This window comes from Procambarus clarkii, chromosome 92 (genome assembly GCF_040958095.1).
Source record: "Procambarus clarkii isolate CNS0578487 chromosome 92, FALCON_Pclarkii_2.0, whole genome shotgun sequence".
Taxonomy (NCBI): domain Eukaryota; kingdom Metazoa; phylum Arthropoda; class Malacostraca; order Decapoda; family Cambaridae; genus Procambarus; species Procambarus clarkii.
In genome coordinates this window covers 15314401-15337468 of record NC_091241.1, presented here as the reverse complement: position 1 = coordinate 15337468, position 23068 = coordinate 15314401, and the positions used below count along the sequence as shown (strand labels likewise).

Here is a 23068-nt window from a genome sequence, read left to right as displayed (position 1 = left end):
ACTCCGGGACATGCAGGAGGTAAGCCGCAAAGGCCAACTGCACCACAGGCGAAGAGATGCGGTTAGCCGAAAACCTCCGGAAGACGGAACCGAAGAAACCACAGGGACACGGAACCGAACCCGGGGAGGAGCAGAACCCAAGCCCAAATCGTACGCAGAGGGGGAAAAGAAAACCCCACTCCTCACAACAGTAAGCCCCGCTCAGAAGGACGGAAATCCAGGCGGGGCGCAATGGAGCCCAAGGCCCCCAAGGCCGCTCCTCCCCAACCCCAGGAGCCTCTACACCAGGCCCCGGCGCCGAGTCGACCTCCAAAGCCCCGGGCCCACAAGAAAAAGCCGGGGCAGCCGAGAGAGCTGAAAGAGAAGGGACCCACTGGTCAGACCCCGGAGCATCGGCCGGAGGAACAGACTCGAATGCCTCCGCAGCTACCCTGGACGGGGCAACCCCCGAAACTGCCCAAGTCTCGGAACCTCTAACCCCGCCCCGACCCCGAAGCCTGCAGATGCATAGGGGCCGGAAGCAGGAGGGGGAAAAACAAGGGGGGCGTGGAAGAACCAAGGCCGAAGCGACCAAAACCCCCAAGTCCGGGTCCCTACACAAGCGGGGCAGCATTGGGGCGTCCGGGGAAGCGACAAACCAGAGCGCGTTGCAACATCCTACCCTGCAACGCGCGAGCCGCCTGCACCCACGGGAATTCATCAGCAGACTGGGTGAATGGAGTCACGAACAAGCAACAAAGCTCGCAGGACTCAGGGTCGAATGTGTCACCAACCCAACAGGCAGCATGACAGAGGCAAAAACAAGGAGAGTCACCCTGAGACAAAGGGACAGAGCAACCCTCAACTCACACATAGCGAGAGGGGACACACGGGTCTCCACTACTGGACCCGAGAGCCCCCGGGGGGTTTCCTAGGGCCCCCTAGACTGGGTCTGCTAAGGGTTATCCCAGGCAGGGCACTGCTAACCGGCGCCCCAAACTACCAAGCAAACTGCTAAAGCTGAACCCACGGGACGCAGCCCGTCCTCCAAAAATGGGGTAGGAAATGTAAGGAGACAAATAAGTGCAATTATGTACTATTCATAGCAGTTAGAAATTGTACTTATTTTCACTTAGTATTAAATCGTACTGTCAAATATATTGTGAATATTTGAGTTTACCTGAAAAACTGAATAGAAAACCACAACCTCACCTAACCATCTTAGTTTTTGAAGATAATAATTGTATTGCTTCTTAATTACAATTAGTACTTAACCTATAGCTATATTGATATTACAGTTTTATAAAACTAATAAAACAAAACAAAAATATATCAATAAATTGTAAAGTAACTCAGGATATTTTAAAATTTTGTATAAAATCTATATTGTTTAATAAACCTGAAAAAGAAATTCCTGATATTTAAAACTTGTGTATTGCTAATTGAAATTGAAAACTGCATCCTAAAATTCTGAATGTGATAACAGAAAACGAGGAGAATTAAATCGGGGGAGGGAGTTGGGTAAATGTAACAGCCCCATAAGTACAATTATGCACTGGTTATGACAGTACGAAAGTGTACTTATTACACTTAGTATTAAATCGTACTGTCAATTCGGAGGATGGGTTGCAGGACATGTCCACTTGCAAGGGCAAAGCAGGGGGTGCCACCACACAAATAAACCTAATATAAGGGGGGGGGGGAACACAAGACAGACCCCCTACCAGGCAAAAACAAATATAAAAGAAAAACCACACAAGTGGACAACGTACCCAGAGGGAACAGAGCCGGCCGCTGTCATAGATGAAAACTAGCTACGCAGTATCCTGTGCCCCACCAGTGCTATAACTACTACTCACCCCAAGGTAAACAAGGGAGTAAAACCCCCAAACACTCGGGGCGGCCAAACGCCAAGCAGCGAAAAGCCAACAGAGGTAGACCCAAGGTGACTTGTGGAAGGCAACCCCAAGCCCCAAGGGCGGTACTTACAGGGCACTCAGGGAAGGTGACCCTAAGCACATGCAGCCCGAGTACCTGAGAATACTACTCCCAGCTCACACGACCACAATAAGAGCAGCACTGCAAACAAGTCACAGCACTGAGACAAGACCGGAGCTGGAGCCACACAACCGTGCATGATCCCATCAGCCGAGGAACTGGGGTGGAGATCGCCGGCGCGGGGGTCTGGGGCTCCCCCTTCCCCCTCCCGTGGAGGGGGGAGCTGCGCAGACATGCAGCGCGGCTCGTGTGATGTTATGCTTGTTAGTTCGTTTTACTGGGGGAGTTCTGTACACTCGTTTGTCGATTTTTGTTGTTAACCAGAAAAGGGGTTTGTTTTGTGGCGCTTACCTTTCTGGGTGCCTGTCCCGGTCGATGGCAGATATAGAATGCTCCAAATCACACGTGCATTTCTATGGGCCATTGCTCCCCGTGCCTCTCTGAGGGGGCCAGGTTCTGGCTCGTGGTCCCCGGTAGGCCTAGAACTCCACCCACATCGACTGATGCAAAATAGTTAGGGTATCCATATCAGCCATGGATAGCTCCAGGAAGCCGTAGGGGCTCCCCCCAAAAAAGCAACGTTGAATGTAATGAAACGCAACATTCTGGGTGAGTCCCAGAGGCTCCCTGGAGCTATCGGGTAATGTGTGATGTATTAGGCCGGGGCATTAGTTTAAGTAGTTTGACCTACCAGGAACCATGAGCCAGATCCTGGACCCCTCAGAGAGGTTGCAGGTAGCAAAGACCCTGGGAAAATCCCCCTGTGGTTGGGGATTTTCCTTATCTACCACTGACCGGGGGTTAGGCACCCAGAAAGGTCTGCATGACAAAACAAACCCCACATGTTAAGAAAAGCACCACTAAAACCAAAAGGAGAGGTAGAACTCCCTCCAATCCTAAGGAAACAAGCAAACATCACACTCCACTGCCACGCCGCTTGTTCACGCAGCCCTCCCCCTCCCCAAGAGGAGGGGGGGGGGGGAAGCCCTGGACCTCCCCACACCAGCTACTTCAGAACACTCCAGTTTTGAAGCTAAGCGCCAAACAACGCGAAAAAGCACTGACTGGAGGGAGGGAGGGAGGGAGGGAGGGAGGGAGGGAGGGAGGGAGGGAGGGTTGCCGGGGAGCCTCCAGGCCTCACCCAGAAAATGGCATGTCATTACATTCAATGCTGGTTTTCTGTGGGAGACCATTCGGCTTCCTGGAGCCACATAACCAAAGATAAGGAAAACAGGGACTTATTCGGGAAGCAGCCACAAACTCCTTAACGTGAAGTCAAAACAACTGGTTACAACGTGTGACCCAAAGCAACACAGGTACGCCTAGGAGCAGGAACATTAACCAAATAATGGGCTGCCAGGAACCTGTTCGACCTCCAAAATTCCCGCGCCCATATATCAGCCTAAGACATGTTGCAAAATATGGCAGCCAATGCAGCAAACCTCCTAATGTCATGGGCATGAGGATCACAGGCTGGCTAGACTTAATAACCCTGCAGATGACCTGCAAGAACCGAGTCCTGGAACAAGGAACAAGGGAAACTCGATCAACCCAAAGTGCATCCCCAGTCACCGAAGCGTGCAGATAACAGCAAAGACCCGCAACAGAACACAACCCATGATGCATCCCCCTCCTGACTAATCAAGCATCGATGACCCAAGGACCCCTCTGGAAAGCACCCGTTTCATTCTTCGCCAGAAAAGGAGAAGCTGCAATCGAACAATCTAACACCAGGATCGAAAGAGCAGAAACCCCTGCGCTGGAGGACAGCATGAAGCTCCACGATCTAACCCCCAGAGGCCAATGCCAACAGAAACAGAGCCTTGGAAAAACTATCTTGAACCGAAGGGGCCACCACAAACTGAGAAGAGGAAAGATGGGAGAGCACCCTGTCAAAGGACCAGGACGGCTCAGGCAGCGCATGAGCAGGCTGGAGGTGAAACAAAGCATGAGAACGCTTACAAAACGGGGCAGAAGAGACATCCACCCCGAATGCAAGCTGGAGTTGCTTTGCCAGCATTACATGATACAAGGCGACAGTATTAGACATCAAATGACAGTCCTGAAAAAGCCAAGACAGAAAGGACAAGACAACCTGATCACAAATAGAAGACACCCTATGAAGAGAGAAAATGGCGGAAAGAATACCACGAAACTTCAAACTATCGCCCAGACGAAGCTCTCGGGCGGGACACCATCAACGAAGCCACCTGATCACCTCACAAACAGTGATAAACCCGCGTCAAAAAGACCAGACGCGAAGAGCAGAGGAGACGACTGAACCAGCTGTGTACCGTACTGGTCCGATCTGCTGGAAGAGGCGGAGCTGCAGGAAACGTTCAGGATTCACACACCGAGCAAGCAGCGCCAGGAACCAAAGCTGGGCCGGCCACCAAGGGACCACGAGGACTACTCTCCCTTGGTAGGGCTCTAACCGAGTCAGAACCCGAAGCAACTGCTGGACTGGGGGAAAGAGGTAGAGGTAACCCCACCTCGACAAGTCCTGCCAAAAGGTGTCCACCACGACAGCCTCAGCACTCACCGTGCTGCGAGCGTGACAGAAGGACGGAACCCATCTCCCCTGGCCGGCCTGGTGAGCACTGGTCACAAAGCCCCAGCCAAGATACGACACGTCCATGAACACATCGAGTGAGGGCTCGGGTAGGCGCCAAGGCACTGAACCCCGAAAACCCCGAAGAAGTAGCCAGCGACGCAGCAACCAATGCAAGACCCCCCCAGAAGACGAACCCAGCGACGCAGCAACCGACGCAAGGCCCCCCCCAGAAGACGAACCCAGCGACGCAGCAACCGACGCAAGGCCTCTGGAGGACGAACCCAGCGACGCAGCAACCGATGCAAGGCCTCCGGAGGTCGAACCCAGCGATGCAGCAACCGACGCAAGGCCCCCGGAAAATGAACCCAGTGATTGCGAGAGAAGCGGAAGGGAGGGGGAGTCCCTGAAGAAACCAGAACAGACGCCAAAGCCAAACTGGACCCAGCGGGTAGACCAGCACGGCGAAGTTCAAACTCTCGCACAACTGCTTGAGCAATCACCGAGTGACCCGGGACACCCCCCACCCCACCCCAGAAACATCCAAAGGCAGGACCGTAGCCACAGCAACGCATCCGGAGGGAGAGACATGGAAGCGGTCCGAGAGTCCCAAACAAGACCCAGCCTGGTCCAAACCTGGGACGGAACCAATGAGACTTCCTCCAGTTCACCAGGAACCGGAACCCGGCGAGCTAGGATAGAACCACACCCCTAGTGAGCAAACAAGCGGACCGACTGGGAGCCCACACCAACCAGTCATCAAGGTAGGCCAGGACCCGAACCCCTAGCAGACGCAGAATGGGTCACCACGATCCGGGTAAGACCTATGAATAGGTGAGGTGCCAGATTCAAGCCAAAGGGAATGCAACGAAAGTGGTAAGCCTGACACCCCACCAGGAAACCTAACCAATCCCTGAACCTCAAATAAATATTAATGTGCCAATAAGTGTCCTTGAGGTCCAGGGACACCATGCAAGCGCCCGTCTCCAAAAGAAATTGGACCTAGAGACAGAGTGGTCGTCTGAAAGAAAGGGCAAAGAATCCAGAGGTTTAGATGGGACAAGTCCAGAATGAACCTCAGATCCGCACAGTCACGTTTCGGCACTGGAAACAGGCGGGAATCCACGTGAAGGATGAATTCGTTTCGACCATGCCCAAGTGCACCCACTCCAAGATGACCTGACGAAGCGCAGGGGAAGAAGCCTACCCTGCTAGCCTCAAACCCTCCAAAGGGAGAGGAGCCATCCAATGCCACCACAGGCCGGATAACACAACTGAAAACGCCCACGAATAGTGGGACGAAGCGCGAGCAAACAGTGTGAGCTTTCCCCCCCCCCCCTCCCCGCAAAAGGACCTATGCCCCTTATGAGAAGCCTCAGATGCCCTGGACGAAGCCCACTCCGAAGGCAACGGCGACTTAGAAACTGGAACCAATGGCCCACCTCGATCAGCTAAACCCTGAGCCCTGGCACGACCCTTCCGAGAAGGCCAAGAACGGTTGCCCTGGAGACCCAACAAGTCCGACATAGGACAACAACTACACGAAGCCGATTGCAGAAACTGCATGACAGCAGCCTCTGCAAACAGCAACGGACAGAATGGAGATGAAAATCTAAGAGCCAGGGCCCAAGCGGATTCCAAAGAGAGCAAGCACAGCCTGACAGCACGCAAGGCAAAAAGCAAAAAAACAGACACACCACAACCTTCAGGATAGGTGCAAACAGCTTCAACAGTATGGCTGATGCCCTTGCCGTCGACGACAGCACACCAGACGAAGACCCGGCACAAGGACAACATCCCTAGAAAGCACAGGGGCGAACAAGCATGCATTACGGCACTCAAACTCGCCCCCCAGGTAAACCTGCAGAACGGTAGATGTTTCGCGCCACTCAAGCGTGTGGGACCATGCCACGCCCCCAACAAAAAGAGAGGGCAGTCTGCCAGCCAGTAAGACTCCGGAACCTCCAAATGCACCCAATACGGGGAAGAAAAATCAAACTCAAATAAGGACGGATCCATAGCGGGAGGAATCCGGGTCTCGCAATTGGTACACAGCAAGAACCTCCCAAACCTCCCGAGAGGATACCTGCTTGATGGGGTTCTGGGAGTTCTTCTATTCCCCAAGCCAGGCCCGAGGTCAGGCTTGACTTGTGAGAGTTTGGTCCACCAGGCTATTGCTTGGAATGGCCCGCAGGCCACATACCCACCACAGCCCGGTTATTCCGGAACTTCTTTTAGAAAACAGTCTAGTTTTCTCTTGAAGATGTCCCCGTTTGTTCCAGCAATATTTCCTATAGTCGCTGGGAGGAGACAAAGGAGATACAAGAGGCAGAAAACATCCGGAAGGATGGGGCTAAGGAACCCAAGGGAGCCCGGAACCAAACCTGGGAGGAGCCAAACTCTAATCATACTCAAACAAAAAAGGGGGATAAGAAAACCCCTCCCCCTGCAACAATAAGCCCCACAAAGATAGCACTAACACCCAAGCGGGGGTCAAAGGGGGCCCAGGGCCCCCCCCCAGGTCGACTCCTCTTCAGCCACAGGATCCCCTAAGTCAGGACCCGGGAGAGAGCAGTCCTCCGTACCCTCCACCCCTGAAGAAAAGGCAGAGTCCAAGGGAAAAAGCTGAAAAGAAGAGGGCCTACTGATGGGGTCAGAATCCTCGGCAGGAGGGAACCAACTCGAATGTCCCCGTCCCCAACCAGAATGGGGCAGCCCCCGACGTTGCCAGTCTCATTACCAACTAAACCCTGCTCAGACTTCGAAATCCTCTGATGTTCGGGGAGCCAGAAGCAAGGGGGAAGGGGGTAAGGAGGTGCAGGATGAACAGCAGGGGAAGGACCAGGGAACACGGACTGAACCAAAGTCGAAGCGACTAACTCCCCTACGTCTGGGTCCCTATAACCAAAGCGGGGCATCAGGGTGGGAAACCAACCTTGCGCGTTGCAGCAACTTAAACCTAACATGCAATGCAGACACTGCCTGTATCTTGTTGAGAAGCCTGACAGCTGAGTGGACAGTACTTCGGATTCGTAGTCCTGAGGTTCTGGGTTCGATCTCCGGTGGAGGCGGAGACAAAAATGGGCAAAGTTTCTTTCACCCTGATGTTTCTGTTCACCTAGCAGTAAATAGGTACCTCACAGTTAGACAGCTGCTACGGGCTGCTTCCTGGGGATGTGTTACAAAAAGGAGGCATAGTCAAGGACCGGGCTGCAGGGACGCTAAGCCCCGAAACCATCTCAAGATAACCCTAACAATAATGTCATCAGAATAGTACTGGAGAACAAGCAGAGAACATGACTCAGACTCCGGGTCAAAGGTGTCGTTGACCCAACAGGCAGCATGATGACATAGGCAAAAGAGGTGATTGTCACCCTGACACAAGGACAAATGGCAACCTTCAAACCCGCACAAGGAGGGCTGGAACTCTGAAGACGATGCGTCCATTGTCCCACCGAGCCCCGACAGGGTTTTCCAGGGCCCATAGACTGACTGCTACGGGATGCCCGGGCAAGGTGTTGCTAACCGGTTAAGACCCAAAGCTAACAAAGGGGAATCAAAACACTGAAACCCCTGCAACGTGTACAATCACAGTGGCCTAGCAGAGGGCCACCAAAATAATACAGGTGGAACGATAGCCACACCAGGCAGATCCCCACCAGGCAAGAAAAACAAAAACTAAAGTAAAACCTCGCAAAAGTACAACGTCCCCCCAGAGGAAATAGAAATTGGCCACCGCATAAGTAGGCAGGCTGCACAACACCTTGATGCCCCAAATCAGCACGATACCACTCCCTACCCAAGGCCAATCAAGGGCCACGAAACCCTAGCTGGTCCTATGGGTGTGGTAAATGCTGAGCACCAAGAACCCATACAGAAATGGTAATCCCGAACGCACCTAGGAAGGGAACCCTAACACTAACCCTTAAATTACAGTTTAGGTAGTTTCTGTATCACAAATAATACACACCCAAAAACTTGCAATACAAAAAAGCTAACCATCGATATCTTCATCTCTTAGTACATCATAATTTTTGCCACCAGTTTCATCATCCTCATCTTCATTATCCTCCTCTTCATCGGAATCTAAAGAATGTTTCTTCTCTTTCTGAGGAATCAAGTCTTCCCGCTCAGAGTATTTCACACCCTTGGTTGGTACATAGTCTTCGTCATCATCGTAACTGTATGGACCAGATGATCTTTTCCTTGACATCTGTGGACAACAACATTTACAATTAAATACATTACCTGGAAAAAACACAAAACAGCTGTCACAGTAAACAAATTTAGTTTCTGTAACTTGAGACAGCCAAGGGACTGGAATGAAACGTGTATATATATAATTGCAAATGTAGACATGGTAGATTTTGGCTGTGTACACAGATTTTTTTCGACCAAGTAAAAATATAAATCACTAAATAATATACTGTATAGTACAATACCAGAACTGTATATTAAACAGATTACTAATTTCATTATGAAATAAATAATTTTAGTACACAGTATTGCTTTCAGGTTCCTGTACTACTTTCCTATCCTAACACATTTGCATTTCTTTGAAATACAGTGGCACCTCGATTAACGAGCGGCTCTATTTACGAGCATTTCGAGTAACGAGCGAGCCACTCGCAGCAAATTTGTCATTATTTACGAGCTTCACCTATATTAACGAGCAAAACCACGTGATGCTTCCTAGTGTCTCGCGGCTTCTCGCAAATTCTCGGATGCCTCTGACGCCAGTCTTGTTGTTGTGTCGTGCACGACAAGCATCCCTCTGCATTTATTTGTTCTTTTCTATGTTTTTTTGTGGTTTTGTGACTACAATTTGTTACGCACGATGTCGCCAAAGAAGCTGCTTGCTAAAGATAGTGTTGTCAAGAGGAAGAAAGACACAATTACTGTGGATTTGAAGAAGGAAATTATAGCAAAGCATGAGCAGTGGTGTCTTTGTGACTGATCTCACCAAGGAGTATGGCAGGTCCTCATCAACAATTTGCACCATTAGTAAGGGGATGAGGAAGGTAAGAGAGGATGCTGCCTCTTCCAGTGAGATCAGGGAAGTGTTGGGAATGTTTGAAAAGGTGACAGCATTCTTGGAAAAGCATCACCCTGATAAAGCAGTGACAACCCGGTGTGTGAACATGTTTAATGACAATTTGCTGTCTCGTTTTAGGGGCATCCTAAAACAAAGACAAAAGCAAATGTCAATAGACTCGTTCTTTACAAAAGTAGAGAAAAGAAGAGCCAGTGATAGTGAGCCACAACCCTGGTCCCAGTGGGGTGAAATTCCCAAGGAGAGAGCCCGCCCGACTCAGAGGTGGATTCTCCTTCCACACCATAACCCCTCTCCTCCTTCCCACCTCCCCATCGTCTCCCTCAAGCCAGCAACGACTCTTCATAAGGTAAAGTAAACATGAAAACATTACAACAAAACATTTATAATAACATGTGCAGTATTATACAGTATTTACATTATAAAATGTCATACAAGTATGGATGTTTTTGGGAGTGAAACGGATTCAATTTATTTCCTTTATTTTAAATGGGGAAACTTGTTTCTTAAGACGAGTTTCTCCACATAACGAGCTCGGTGCCTGAACGGATTAAATTCGTTAATTGAGGTGCCACTGTATTGCCTCCATAGGATAAACGTGAAGCTGATGGGATAAAATTGCATCTTAACACATTTGAGACAAAAGAATATTACAGTACAACCTCGAATAAGCTTGAATAAGTCTTGACGCCCTGGTACTCGGCTCTTGGCCCCACCTCACTCGCGAACCCTAATGTTCAGGAAACCCCCCTTTTAGTCCCTCTCACTCACAGGACTTCGGTGACCTCACTAGGTATCTGGGACAATAGCTCTTGGCCCTCCCTTTTGTAAAACTTCAAAGTACAAGTACTGTACCACTTTGAGGGCTGGTTCCTCCCAACACCCTGAGCGTACAATTTGCCCTTTATCGTGGTAACACTCCTCACAGCCTCCCTCTCAGCTGATGACCTCTGGCTTCTATAAATTTTCTTAGTTCCACAGTGTCCACTAAAGTTTCACCAAAAAACCACCACAGACCCTTACCTTTTGGTCCTTATATGCGTACCTCCACAGTGCATATCTTCAGTCCCTGTCTACTGGTCAGTGATATTATCAGACACTTGTCGGTAGCTGAGCTACTTCTCTCCGGCTCCTGGCTGTCTTCGTTCCCCCTTCTGTGTGTTCCTCGATGTAGACTCCATGTCACAGTGATTTTATTGTAGCACTTTGTCCCCACCTTTTTATTGAGGTGCGACAAATGAGGAAATCATCTTTTTGACGACACGCGACCGCCTCGGTGGGTCAATCTCCCGGTCACCACAATGTGACACATCCTCGGCACATCTTTCTTCATCATCTCAGCAAATTCGGCTATTAAACAACAGCATCTTCAAGTACACCTTCTTCCTGGTTGTCCCAGCCTTGACCTAATTTGGTTCAGCTGTCTCACGGGGTCTGTGATTGCTGAAACAAGCTCGAGAAAACTGGTACAGATACAGGTGTCCGGCAGCGCTCGAATCTAGGAGGTGAAGTGATGATTTCTAGCCCTCGGGCATCTTGTCGGCGTGACGTCAGTCTCCGTCTTAGGAGACTGGTCCAGACTCTTCTCCATTTCATTTTGAATTCACCGGCCTACTGGTCTCCCTGGCATTTCCATTTCATGCAGGAGGAAGCACCTCACCTCTGGAGTCTTCCTCCTCACAATATTTCCTATTGACTCTCAATCTCTCATATTTATTTTCTACATTATCACATTTGTCTACACATTTATTTTATCCTTTTATTCTATCCTTAAATAGGAATATACCCTCAGTTATGGAGGGAATGGCTAGGAACAATTCTCACCTGGAGGTAAGCCTAGGCTATGACAACTCATGTCATGACACTTGGTGGTTTTGTTTGATAATTACGTACTTCATGCAGGAGTTCCTGTGTGAAGGGTTGTTCAAAGATATGGGCAAAAAATATTATTAATCGTCAGATTTTGCAACACTAGATACAGTACAACCTCGATTCGACGCACTATATGGGACCAACCCCGGTGCATTGCAGTGTTGGATTCGTTGCAAGAGGTGACCTTCAAGAGGCATTTGCATCATGTGTCTTTTTTTCTTGTAAACAATAAAAATGCATTATCATATTATATACTTTACATATATATTAATACTCCACTAAAAAATATTGTTACAATTGTTATTTACCTTATTGTTAGGGTTATGTCCATCTTGAATTCTCATAGAGTTGTGAATGCTGTACAGTAAATATGTACTGTATTATGCCGTTAGCACTGTATTGACAAGTAGTTCTGCTGTATGTCGAGTACTACAATACAGTTTATGAAAATTATTTTACACTAAAATTACTGTACTGCAACCTTAATTTGAACACTAACACTATGTACTTAAATTTAACACTTATTCTAACTGTACACTCCACACACGATGTTCTTAGATGTTTGCATCAGCTGCTTCTTAGCTGGTGCTGGCTGCTCTTGTACTGGTGCTGGGTACGGCTGTGCTCGTGCTGGGCACGGCTGTGCTCGTGCTGGGCACGGCTGTGCTCGTGCTGGGCACGGCTGTGCTCGCGCTGGGCACGGCTGTGCTCGCGCTGGGCACGGCTGTGCTCGCGCTGGGCACGGCTGTGCTCGTGCTGGGCACGGCTGTGCTCGCGCTGGGCACGGCTGTGCTCGTGCTGGGCACGGCTGTGCTCGCGCTGGGCACGGCTGTGCTCGTGCTGGGCACGGCTGTGCTCGTGCTGGGCACGGCTGTGCTTGTGCTGGGGTACGGCTGTGCTCGTGCTGGGTACGGCTGTGCTCGTGCTGGGGTACGGCTGTACTTGTTGATTTTCTGCTACTAGTTCTTGCAAAATATTGCTTCATTTTTGGCATTAATAAGTCACTATTAGCAAGTCCCTGAGACATCTTGTTGTATAACAATACAGCTGTAGTAAAAAAATGGTAAATTCCACGATTATTCTTCCACCGGCGGATAAATACTGTCAATCGCAGACAAAACTAAGGGCACTGGGTGCCTACTGCTCCCATAACCCCATCAACCAGGTATCAACCAGGGTACACCACAGTCTACAGCAGGGTACACCACAGTCACAGTCTACAGCAGGATACACCACAGCCACAGCAGGGTACACCACAGTCACAGTCTACAGCAGGGTACACCACAGCCACAGCAGGGTACACCACAGCCACAGCAGGGTACACCACAGTCACAGTCTACAGCAGGGTACACCACAGTCATAGTCTACAGCAGGATACACCACAGCCACAGCAGGGTACACCACAGTCACAGTCTACAGCAGGGTACACCACAGCCACAGTCTACAGCAGGGTACACCACAGTCACAGTCTACAGCAGGGTACACCACAGCCACAGTCTACAGCAGGGTACATCACAGTCGCAGTCTACAGCAGGGTACATCACAGTCGCAGTCTACAGCAGGGTACACCACAGTCTACAGCAGGGTACACCACAGTCTACAGCAGGGTACACCACAGCCACAGTCTACAGCAGGGTACACCACAGCCACAGTCTACAGCAGAGTACATCACAGTCGCAGTCTACAGCAGGGTACACCACAGCCACAGTCTACAGCAGGGTACACCCCCAGTCACAGTCTACAGCAGGGTACATCACAGTCGCAGTCTACAGCAGTGTACACCACAGTCTACAGCAGGGTACACCACAGTCTACAGCAGGGTACACCACAGCCACAGTCTACAGCAGGATACACCACAGCCACAGTCTACAGCAGAGTACATCACAGTCTACAGCAGGGTACACCACAGCCACAGTCTACAGCAGGGTACACCCCCAGTCACAGTCTACAGCAGGGTAGACCACAGTCTATAGCAGGGTACACCAGTCACAGTCTACAGCAGGGTAGACCACAGTCTATAGCAGGGTACACCAGTCACAGTCTACAGCAGGGTACACCACAGCCACAGTCTACAGCAGGATACACCACAGCATTTTACAACAAGGTTCGCTACAGAAGTCTTATTAGTCTACATCAGTATACAGTCCTACAGCAGGATACAGTATATAAGTCAACAACAGGATCTCACCATGATACTCGAGAGACTGGCACCCAGGTAAGGATTGTAGTCCAGGTAAACACTCCAGTAGTAGACAGTACACCCAGGCCAGTACACAGTACACCCAGGCCAGTACACAGTACACCCAGGGCTGTACGCAGTAGTACACAGTACACCAGTAAACACAACACGCAGGCTGACCTTCCCCCACAGTTCTCAGGAGTGGCTACCCCTACAACGTCTACTACCGTTTGGGATACCATCGGTTCGTATACGAAAAACAAGTTTATTTATTTATTTATTTATTTATTTATTTATTTATTTATTTATTTATATATATACAAGAAGGTACATTGGGTTTGTGAGGATACATAGCATGGTAATTTACAATCTTGTAAATTCAATTTTTTTTCTTTATTATAATAATAATATAATAATAATAATATAATTATCTAATTATAATATATAATATATAATATCTAATTATAATATAATTATAATATAATAATATAATTATGCACCCCATACCCATCCCGTGGGCGGTGGTGTAAAGAATTACAGAAGCACATAATCGATTCAGGAACTGAACCCTCTAATTCGTTTAGCTAAGCAAATACCAATGTTTGACGCTACTTACAAAATTATCAATGTTCTATACACATGTACACACCCTCATACATACATGTACATATATATATATACATATACACATATACATTTATTTATTTATTTATTTATTTATTTATTTATTTACTTATTTATATATATATATACAAGAAGGTACATTGGGTTTGTGAGAATACATTGGATAGTACAGTATTTACATTCTTGTAAAGCCACTAGTACGCGCAGCGTTTCGGGCAGGTCCTTAATCTAGCAGATAATTTTAAGTAGGCAATTTCTAATCAGAATTGATAAATGATAAAGATACATTGCAAGAGAAAAATGAGATGAGAGAGCTTAGTAAGTATATTAAAGCACATTGTTATATTAAAGCTCTGATTGATTACATTGACAGCTTGATTAGTAATTTAAACAAGATTAATAGACACCATACAGCAGATTGACAGCACATATAAGACAGCAATGATCACAATGGTAAAGATGTTCAGATTGGGTACATAAAGATTGGGAGACTGGGTAGCAAAAGATACAGATAAACAAGATTTATAAACACACATATCTAATCACCCACACAAATACACACATCAATAATCTTTGTGTCACAAGTGACACAGAGAGGTGTCACTAAGAGGCTCACAACAGTCACTATACAAGGAACTTTACATCTTTACATTGGCAGTTACGGTAATCCATTTGGAAGGAATGCTGACCTTCAAGGAAGAAGACTTGGAGGGCTTCAGTGGAGGGGTTAGGGTGGGTTAGCCTAAGCATCTTGATACCAATTAAAGCATTAATTTCAGTGATACGATCACTTATACATGAAATATTCAGTTCCTTCCTCATGTTTAGTAAATTTAGTTGTACGGGGGCATCCGAGGATAATCCTCATGGCTTCGCTACAGTACTGTACGGTACTGTACTGACCTGTACAGTACTGTACTGACCTGTACAGTACTGTACTGATTCAGTTCTATACTGTACTGTATTGTACTATACTGTACTGTACAGTACTGTTCTCTACTGTACTTTACACTACTGTATTGTACTGTACAGTACTGTACTGTACTGATCTTTACCGTACTGTACTGTACTGATCTTTACCGTACTGTACTGTACTGTATTGTACAGTACTGTGCTGTGCAGTACTGTACTGTATTTTACACTACTGAATTGTACTCTCCGTGTAATTTTTATTTATTGTCTTTATTGATACCGGTATCTGAATTATTTATTTGACACAATTTTGTGCATCATGAAGCTATGTAACTTTTGAACTTTTCTCATAAAGGACGGAAAGAATTTTTTTTTTTTGCATGTTCACCCTAAAAAAAATTAAAGTAGGGTGATTATTATTAGAAGCGCTAAACCAATATGCCACATACCAATCGAAAAATGTCATGGGGACTATGAGAGGGAAATGGGAACGAAGTGAAGGAACGATGCTCGACCACTTGCAAAATCGGGAATCGAACTCAAGAGACTGCAAAATACAAACGTTTGGATTGAACCGGGACGACGTATGGCACCCCCGGCCTCCGCCCTCCAAATAAACCTGGTACAAGCACGCCGCCTCTTCAGCTAGGCCGTTCTCGTGAGCGTTCTTAACGTCAATAAACTGTCGTACTAAAGTGCCTTTCCCTAACCTACAGGAAGACCCACATACGGAAAATGGGATATGTTAGTTTTGCAAGCCGCTAACATTTTCTAGTTCGACAGTTTTTTGGCCTTAGGTAAAGTATGCGTTAAAATGCGGCTTGCTGTTAGGAGGATGAGTTGCTCGAGACCCTAGCGCAGTCCCACGGTACGGACGGAGGTACGCCGGCTTGAGCACGGTTCAGGCAGGAGCTTTTCCAACAGAGCGGACACTCAACCGATCAAGCCACTGGAAAAAAAAGGAAACAAAAGAAGAATCCGGTGATTGAAACTTTTATTTATTCTTTATTCTTTTATTTATTCTTTCAAAATAGAGATACAAAAACAAAGAAAGCTAGTGTTTATTAGGTTCAGCTGCCAGGCAGCACGTGTGGCCATCTATATAGGTTTTACGGGCACTGGTGAGAGGTCAGGAGTGGGGCTTCAGGTCTATCAATCTCGAGAGGGTTATTAAGTCCACGGCAATAGCCTATTGACAAACTTTCGAGTATATTTTAGTCATGAACATAATTCAGAACCAAAGTATACTTTCAGTGCATATACACCGATAAATAGGGTAATATACATCTTTCGGTGTATATAGGCAGAGTGGGGAATTAGGCGCAGTCGTTGAGGCAGACGTTGCCGAGAGCACAGACAGTCTTCTCCCAGTCACAGAGGTGTTGCGTCGGGGAGTAGAGTGTGCCCTCTGGACACTGCTCCTCCGTAGCGTCGTAGCCCCCATCCACGCTCTGAGGAACGACAAATTTTTTTCACTGATGCTGCCAAAATTTCGGAAATAATTCAATTCAAGTGGTTGCCATTACAGAGATGGTACATATTGATGGAGATGAGGGTGGTAGGTGTGAGGTACGTACTGGAGGTAATGAGATGTGGGGTACGTACAGGAGGTAGTGACGGGTGTGTTATACACTGGAGGTGCAGGCGATGAGTCACAATAACGTGGCTGAAGAATGTTGACCAGACCACACACTAGAAAGTGAAGGGACGACGACGTTTCGGTCCGTCCTGGACCATTCTCAAGTCGATGAGGACGGACCGAAACGTCGTCGTCCCTTCACTTTCTAGTGTGTATGTTGACCAGACCACACTGGAGGTAGTGAGGTGTGAGTTATACACTGGAGGTAGTGAGGGAGTTATACACTGGAGGTAGTGAGGTATACACTGGAGGTAGTGAGGTATACACTGGAGGTAGTGAGTTATACACTGGAGGTAGTGAGGTATACACTGGAGGTAGTGAGATTATACCACTGGATCAGGTAGTGAGGGCTATACACTGGAGGTGTGACTTATTCACTGGAGGTAGTGAGTTATACCCTGGAGGTAGTGAGGTTATACACTGGAGGTAGTGAGGTATGACCACTTGGACGGTAGTGAGGTATACACTGGTGAGGTAGTGAGGTATACACTGGAGGTAGTGAGCTTCTACACTGGACTGGGTAGTGATGTCTACCACTGGACTGGTAGTGAGGTTATACACTGGAGGTAGTGAGGTATACACTGGAGGTAGTGAGGTATAACACTGGCTGTTAGTGAGGTATACACTGGAGGTAGTGAGGTATACACTGGAGGTAGTGAGGTATACACTGAGGTAGTGAGGTAATCACTGGGAGGTAGTGAGGTATACACTGGAGGTGTGACTTATTCACTGGAGGTAGTGAGTTATACACTGGAGGTAGTGAGGTATACACTGGAGGTAGTGAGGTATACACTGGAGGTAGTGAGGTATACACTGGAGGTAGTGAGGTATACACTGGAGGTAGTGAGGTATACACTGGAGGTAGTGAGGTATACACTGGAGGTAGTGAGGTATACACTGGAGGTAGTGAGGTATACACTGGAGGTAGTGAGGTATACACTGGAGGTAGTGAGGTATACACTGGAGGTAGTGAGGTATACACTGGAGGTAGTGAGGTATACACTGGAGGTAGTGAGGTATACACTGGAGGTAGTGAGGTATACACTGGAGGTAGTGAGGTATACACTGGAGGTAGTGAGGTATACACTGGAGGTAGTGAGGTATACACTGGAGGTAGTGAGGTATACACTGGAGGTAGTGAGGTATACACTGGAGGTAGTGAAGTATACACTGGAGGTAGTGAGTTATACACTGGAGGTAGTTAGGTATACACTGGAGGTGTGACTTATACACTGGAGGTAGTGAGGTATACACTGGAGGTAGTGAGGTATACACTGGAGGTAGTGAGGTATACACTGGAGGTAGTGAGGTATACACTGGAGGTAGTGAGGTATACACTGGAGGTAGTGAGGTATACACTGGAGGTAGTGAGGTATACACTGGAGGTAGTGAAGTATACACTGGAGGTAGTGAGTTATACACTGGAGGTAGTTAGGTATACACTGGAGGTGTGACTTATTCACTGAAGGTAGTGAGGTATACACTGGAGGTAGTGAGGTATACACTGGAGGTGTGACTTATTCACTGGAGGTAGTGAGGTATACACTGGAGGTGTGACTTATACACTGGAGGTAGTGAGGTATACACTGGAGGTAGTGAGGTATACACTGGAGGTAGTGAGGTATACACTGGAGGTAGTGAGGTATACACTGGAGGTAGTGAGGTATACACTGGAGGTAGTGAGTTATACACTGGAGGTAGTGAGGTATACACTGGAGGTGTGACTTATTCACTGGAGGTAGTGAGGTATACACTGGAGGTAGTGAGGTATACACTGGAGGTGTGACTTATTCACTGGAGGTAGTGAGGTATACACTGGAGGTGTGACTTATACACTGGAGGTAGTGAGGTATACACTGGAGGTGTGACTTATACACTGGAGGTAGTGAGTTATACACTGGAGGTAGTGAGGTATACACTGGAGGTAGTGAGGTATACACTGGAGGTAGTGAGGTATACACTGGAGGTAGTGAGGTATACACTGGAGGTAGTGAGGTATACACTGGAGGTAGTGAGGTATACACTGGAGGTAGTGAGGTATACACTGGAGGTGTGACTTATACACTGGAGGTAGTGAGGTATACACTGGAGGTAGTGAGGTATACACTGGAGGTGTGACTTATACACTGGAGGTATTGAGGTATACACTGGAGGTAGTGAGGTATACACTGGAGGTAGTGAGGTATACACTGGAGGTAGTGAGGTATACACTGGAGGTAGTGAGGTATACACTGGAGGTAGTGAGGTATACACTGGAGGTAGTGAGGTATACACTGGAGGTAGTGAGGTATACACTGGAGGTAGTGAGGTATATACTGGAGGTAGTGAGGTATACACTGGAGGTAGTGAGGTATACACTGGAGGTAGTGAGGTATACACTGGAGGTAGTGAGGTATACACTGGAGGTAGTGAGGTATACACTGGATGTAGTGAGGTATACACTGGAGGTAGTGAGGTATACACTGGAGGCAGTGAGGTATACACTGGAGGTAGTGAGGTATACACTGGAGGTAGTGAGGTATACACTGGAGGTAGTGAGGTGTGAAGGAGTAACTCACCGGAGCACACTCATAATAGTGGGTACAATCGTTAGGATCGGCATTATTCCCTGGCTGGGTGCAGACACCATCGGGGGGCGGGTTGGCTGTGGTGGTGGTGGTGGAGATGGTGGTTGTAGTCGGCGCGTTGGGGTCCTGCAGAAACACACAAGGGAACATTATGCAACTGACTTTCCGCTTGCCAGATGCCTAAGTAACTATAATCTTAAGTTCCCGATTTAGCAACCAATGAGAATGCGTTTCCGGTTCAACAACCAATGAGAGCACGTTTCCGGCTTTACCAATGAGAGTGCATTTCTGGCTTAACAACCAATGAGAGCGCGTTTCCGACTCAACGGCCAATGAAAGCGCATTTCATTGGTTGCTGACTCACCAATCAGTCAGAAACCATTGGCGCCTTAACAACTAATGTAAAGTAGAGTCAGACCGAGGGACTCACCCTGGTGGTGGTGGGCTGGGTTGGCGGGAGTGTGATAATGGTACCAGTGAAGGTCTCCACCATGGTCTTGATGAGATCATAGGGACGACCGTTACAGTCACCGCGGAAGTCGTCAGTATCGATGCTCCAAACCATCATACCGGCCAGGTTGTGGTCTTTGGCATACGAGGCCTGTGGGAACATAAAATATCTTTACCGGATCATTATTGGTATTTCCCCAGCGGTCAAAACATACTTGATAAAAACATTGGTTTCCTGCCTTGATAAAAGCATAGGTTCCCTACCTTGATAAAATTATAGGCTCCCTCCCTGGACAAGATCATAGGCTCTCTACCTTGAAAAAGAACCTGGGATCCCTACCTTGATGATGACAGAGGTGTGGTTCTCGTAGGAGCACCAGAGGCGGCCACGGTAAGCATAGGCTCGTTCATGCCTGGGGCCGTCTCAATGGTCCAACTATTTGGGTTGTTCGTCTGGTCGTAGCAGATCTGCGGAGGCCAAGAGCGAGGGCTGTGTAAGTGTCTCCCAACACATCATTCCCCATTACAGTATACCCGGATGTTAAATTAGATATCGGGATGACGCTCTGTGTAAGAGGTATACATCTATGGCTTATTGTTTACTCTTTTCCCTGATTTATTTGTAATTGATCACAAGGACATCGTAATTGGCGTCCAAAACAGACCTCATTGTATCCCATCATGCCGGGCTCCTCGGTCCAGGGGCCGGCTTCTCCCGGCTGGCTGGCCGGGGAGTAGTAGTCGGTCTGGCTGGAGTCGTCCAAGGTCCAGCACCGGCCGTACAGCGGCACCCCAAGGGCGATCTTCGTACTCGGCATCCCCAACTCTATCCAGTAGTTGACAGCGAAGTCCTGGGGCGAGATAGGGTAGATATAGATATGTGCCGCCTCGTAAGGTCAACAGGCATTCTGCAGTTTCATTTATTCTTATGTTCTTAATTGTGAAGAAAGTGGAGAGGGTGCTCTGGTGTTGGCAACACTAGTGGAAGGCGGTAGTCACTCTAAATAATAGAGGAGGGAAGGGTCACTGTGAACACTAGTATAGGAAAGAGGTTACTGCAGACACTTGGGGAAGAAGAGCCGTTCCCTATAATAAGGGAGAGAGAGGGTTACTGCAGACACTGGGGATGGGTGTCACACAGCACTGTGCGAAGCAGTCACTCTGAGATGGGTTTACTCCATATACCTGGGAACGGAGGAGGGAGATGAGACCATAAAGTAGAGGAGAAAAGGCGTAATTTTTATCTAGAAGAGGACGACGATGCTTATATACCTAGCAAAGAGAACAATTCAATAATATTTATGGCGACGAACAATACAGTTTTTGAGGAGGTGGTAAATGCGGTACTATATACCCGTCAGGGGTGGTGCAGATGGACACCATCTCCAGCAGGCACAACGCAGGCCACAGCACTTACGACGTTGAGATTGGCGTTGTCCCCATCGTCCTCGGAGTAGGGATAGAGGGTGGACTGGTGGTGTACGAAGGGCTCCCAGTCGCCGTGGAGGTCGTACGTCATCAGGTTGACGATGTCTAGGGACTGGGCCATCTTGGGCACGTCGTATCCGCTATCAATCTTGTCCTTTCCGGCCGACACCGCCGCCGTCAGGATCATACCGTTGGCGTGCAGCGCCTCGCTCAGCTCGTCCAGCAGGATGGCATAGTTCACCTGGGAGAAACAAAGAAGAGGCATTAGTCGTAGTTACCCGCCATCTTGCTCGTAACCACGACTACTAATTAAAAAAATACGACAGACTGCAGGGCATTAGTTCCCTTCAGTCTGCCACTCCCAATAAGAGAGATACAGTGAGTCATGATGAGTGAATGTAGCGAGAGTTAGCCAATAAGAGATATACAATGAGACATAATGAGTGAATATAGTGAGATATATCGAATAAGAGAGATACAGTGCGCCACGATGAGTGAGTGTAGTGAGAGATAGTTAGCTGACCTTGTCCTCTGGAACGCCGCCTCGTTGTGCTGGGTACTCCCAGTCCAGATCCATGCCATCGAAGTCATGCGCCTTCAGAAGCGCTAGAGTGGAGTCCACGAACGTCTTCCTCTTGGCAGGGTCTGCGGCCATCTGCTCATAAATAATATCCTCATGAGCCTCTTACTCATATTGTAATATCCTCATATTGTAGATCATTTTTTCATGTTACGTCCTATTAAAGTGTTTCAGTAAATGGACGGTAATAGTGAGAGGAAAGCACTAAGCCAGTGGTACTATACAGGACTTGGAAGAGATAATAGGGCGGAGGGAAGGAATGGTGCTCAACCTCCTGGACCATCGGGGATCGAACGATGACCTGCAAGAAGCGAGGCCGTCGCTGTACCGACCAGTCCAAATGATTGTGTTGACGCGTGTTCCCACGAAGGCGTCCGTGATGGACTTACGTTAGAGTACTTGGTGGATCCTTCGTTCCAGCCGCCGACGGCCAGAGTGGTGATGAGCGCAGAGTTCTGTTTCTTTAGCGCAGTGAACCTGTTGTAGGCGCACTCTCCGTACTCCTCACACAGCTCATGCCACGGGTCCAGCACCTGCAACACACATCACCTCATATAGCCCCTTTATATATATATATATATATATATATATATATATATATATATATATATATATATATATATATATATATATATATATATTATATATATATATATATATATATCCCCTCGTTCATATAGCTTTCACGACAAGTACAAGTTTTTTTTACGACTACAAGAAAGACAGTAAGTGTTTAGTGCCTCTAGTAAGCACTCAGAGACACTAAAAACATGCCTACTCGAATCATAATAGGTAATATCATACTAGCTAGTACACACGGGCCCTTACTTGGATCTTGCCGTTGGCGTTGATCCCAGCGAAGGCGAAGATGAGGTGGGTGCAGATGTCGGGGTCGACGTCATCGATGTCATATGCGCCCTTCCCCGGCCGGTACACCGCCCAGGACTCCAGGTAGCACACCATCACGCTCTCTAGTACAGCCAATAGTACAATTACTATTTCCTCAGCTCTCGGCTGTTTAATGTACACTTAAAAGTTATCACATAGTGTGGTATACAAGTATGCATGTTTGATGTTAATGCGACACCCTGACTTACGTTCGTGTTTCAGATGTACACAGACCGACAGTTGTGTACACTGTATGTTTTTGTTTTTTTACTGTATATCGTATGTTTTTAACAGTAATTGACGGTGACTACACAAGTGTTAAATAAACTAAGCCTTAGAGATTTGGTG

General features: G+C 47.8%; 2 protein-coding genes across 2 annotated transcripts in view; both read right to left on the bottom strand.

The window, feature by feature from the left end:
- The window catches only part of holn1 (CD2 antigen cytoplasmic tail-binding protein 2 homolog holn1), a 32242-nt gene extending 18358 nt beyond the window's left edge, over nt 1-13884 (bottom strand). Inside the window, exons 1-2 of the mRNA XM_045769704.2 lie at nt 13642-13884; nt 8528-8741 (exon numbers count right to left, since the gene is read on the bottom strand). Coding sequence (XP_045625660.2) covers nt 8528-8741; nt 13642-13644 — 217 coding nt within the window. The 5' untranslated portion in view covers nt 13645-13884. The remainder of the gene's footprint in view (nt 1-8527; nt 8742-13641) is intronic.
- A 2276-nt stretch (nt 13885-16160) lies between these two features.
- LOC123774935 (chitinase-3-like protein 1) overlaps nt 16161-23068 on the bottom strand; it is a 7819-nt gene continuing 911 nt past the window's right edge. Inside the window, 10 exon segments of the mRNA XM_069318980.1 lie at nt 16161-16619; nt 19366-19500; nt 19805-19975; nt 20165-20223; nt 20226-20292; nt 20490-20675; nt 21242-21493; nt 21776-21907; nt 22222-22365; nt 22661-22803. Of these exon segments, the coding sequence (XP_069175081.1) occupies nt 16485-16619; nt 19366-19500; nt 19805-19975; nt 20165-20223; nt 20226-20292; nt 20490-20675; nt 21242-21493; nt 21776-21907; nt 22222-22365; nt 22661-22803 (1424 nt within the window). The 3' untranslated portion in view covers nt 16161-16484.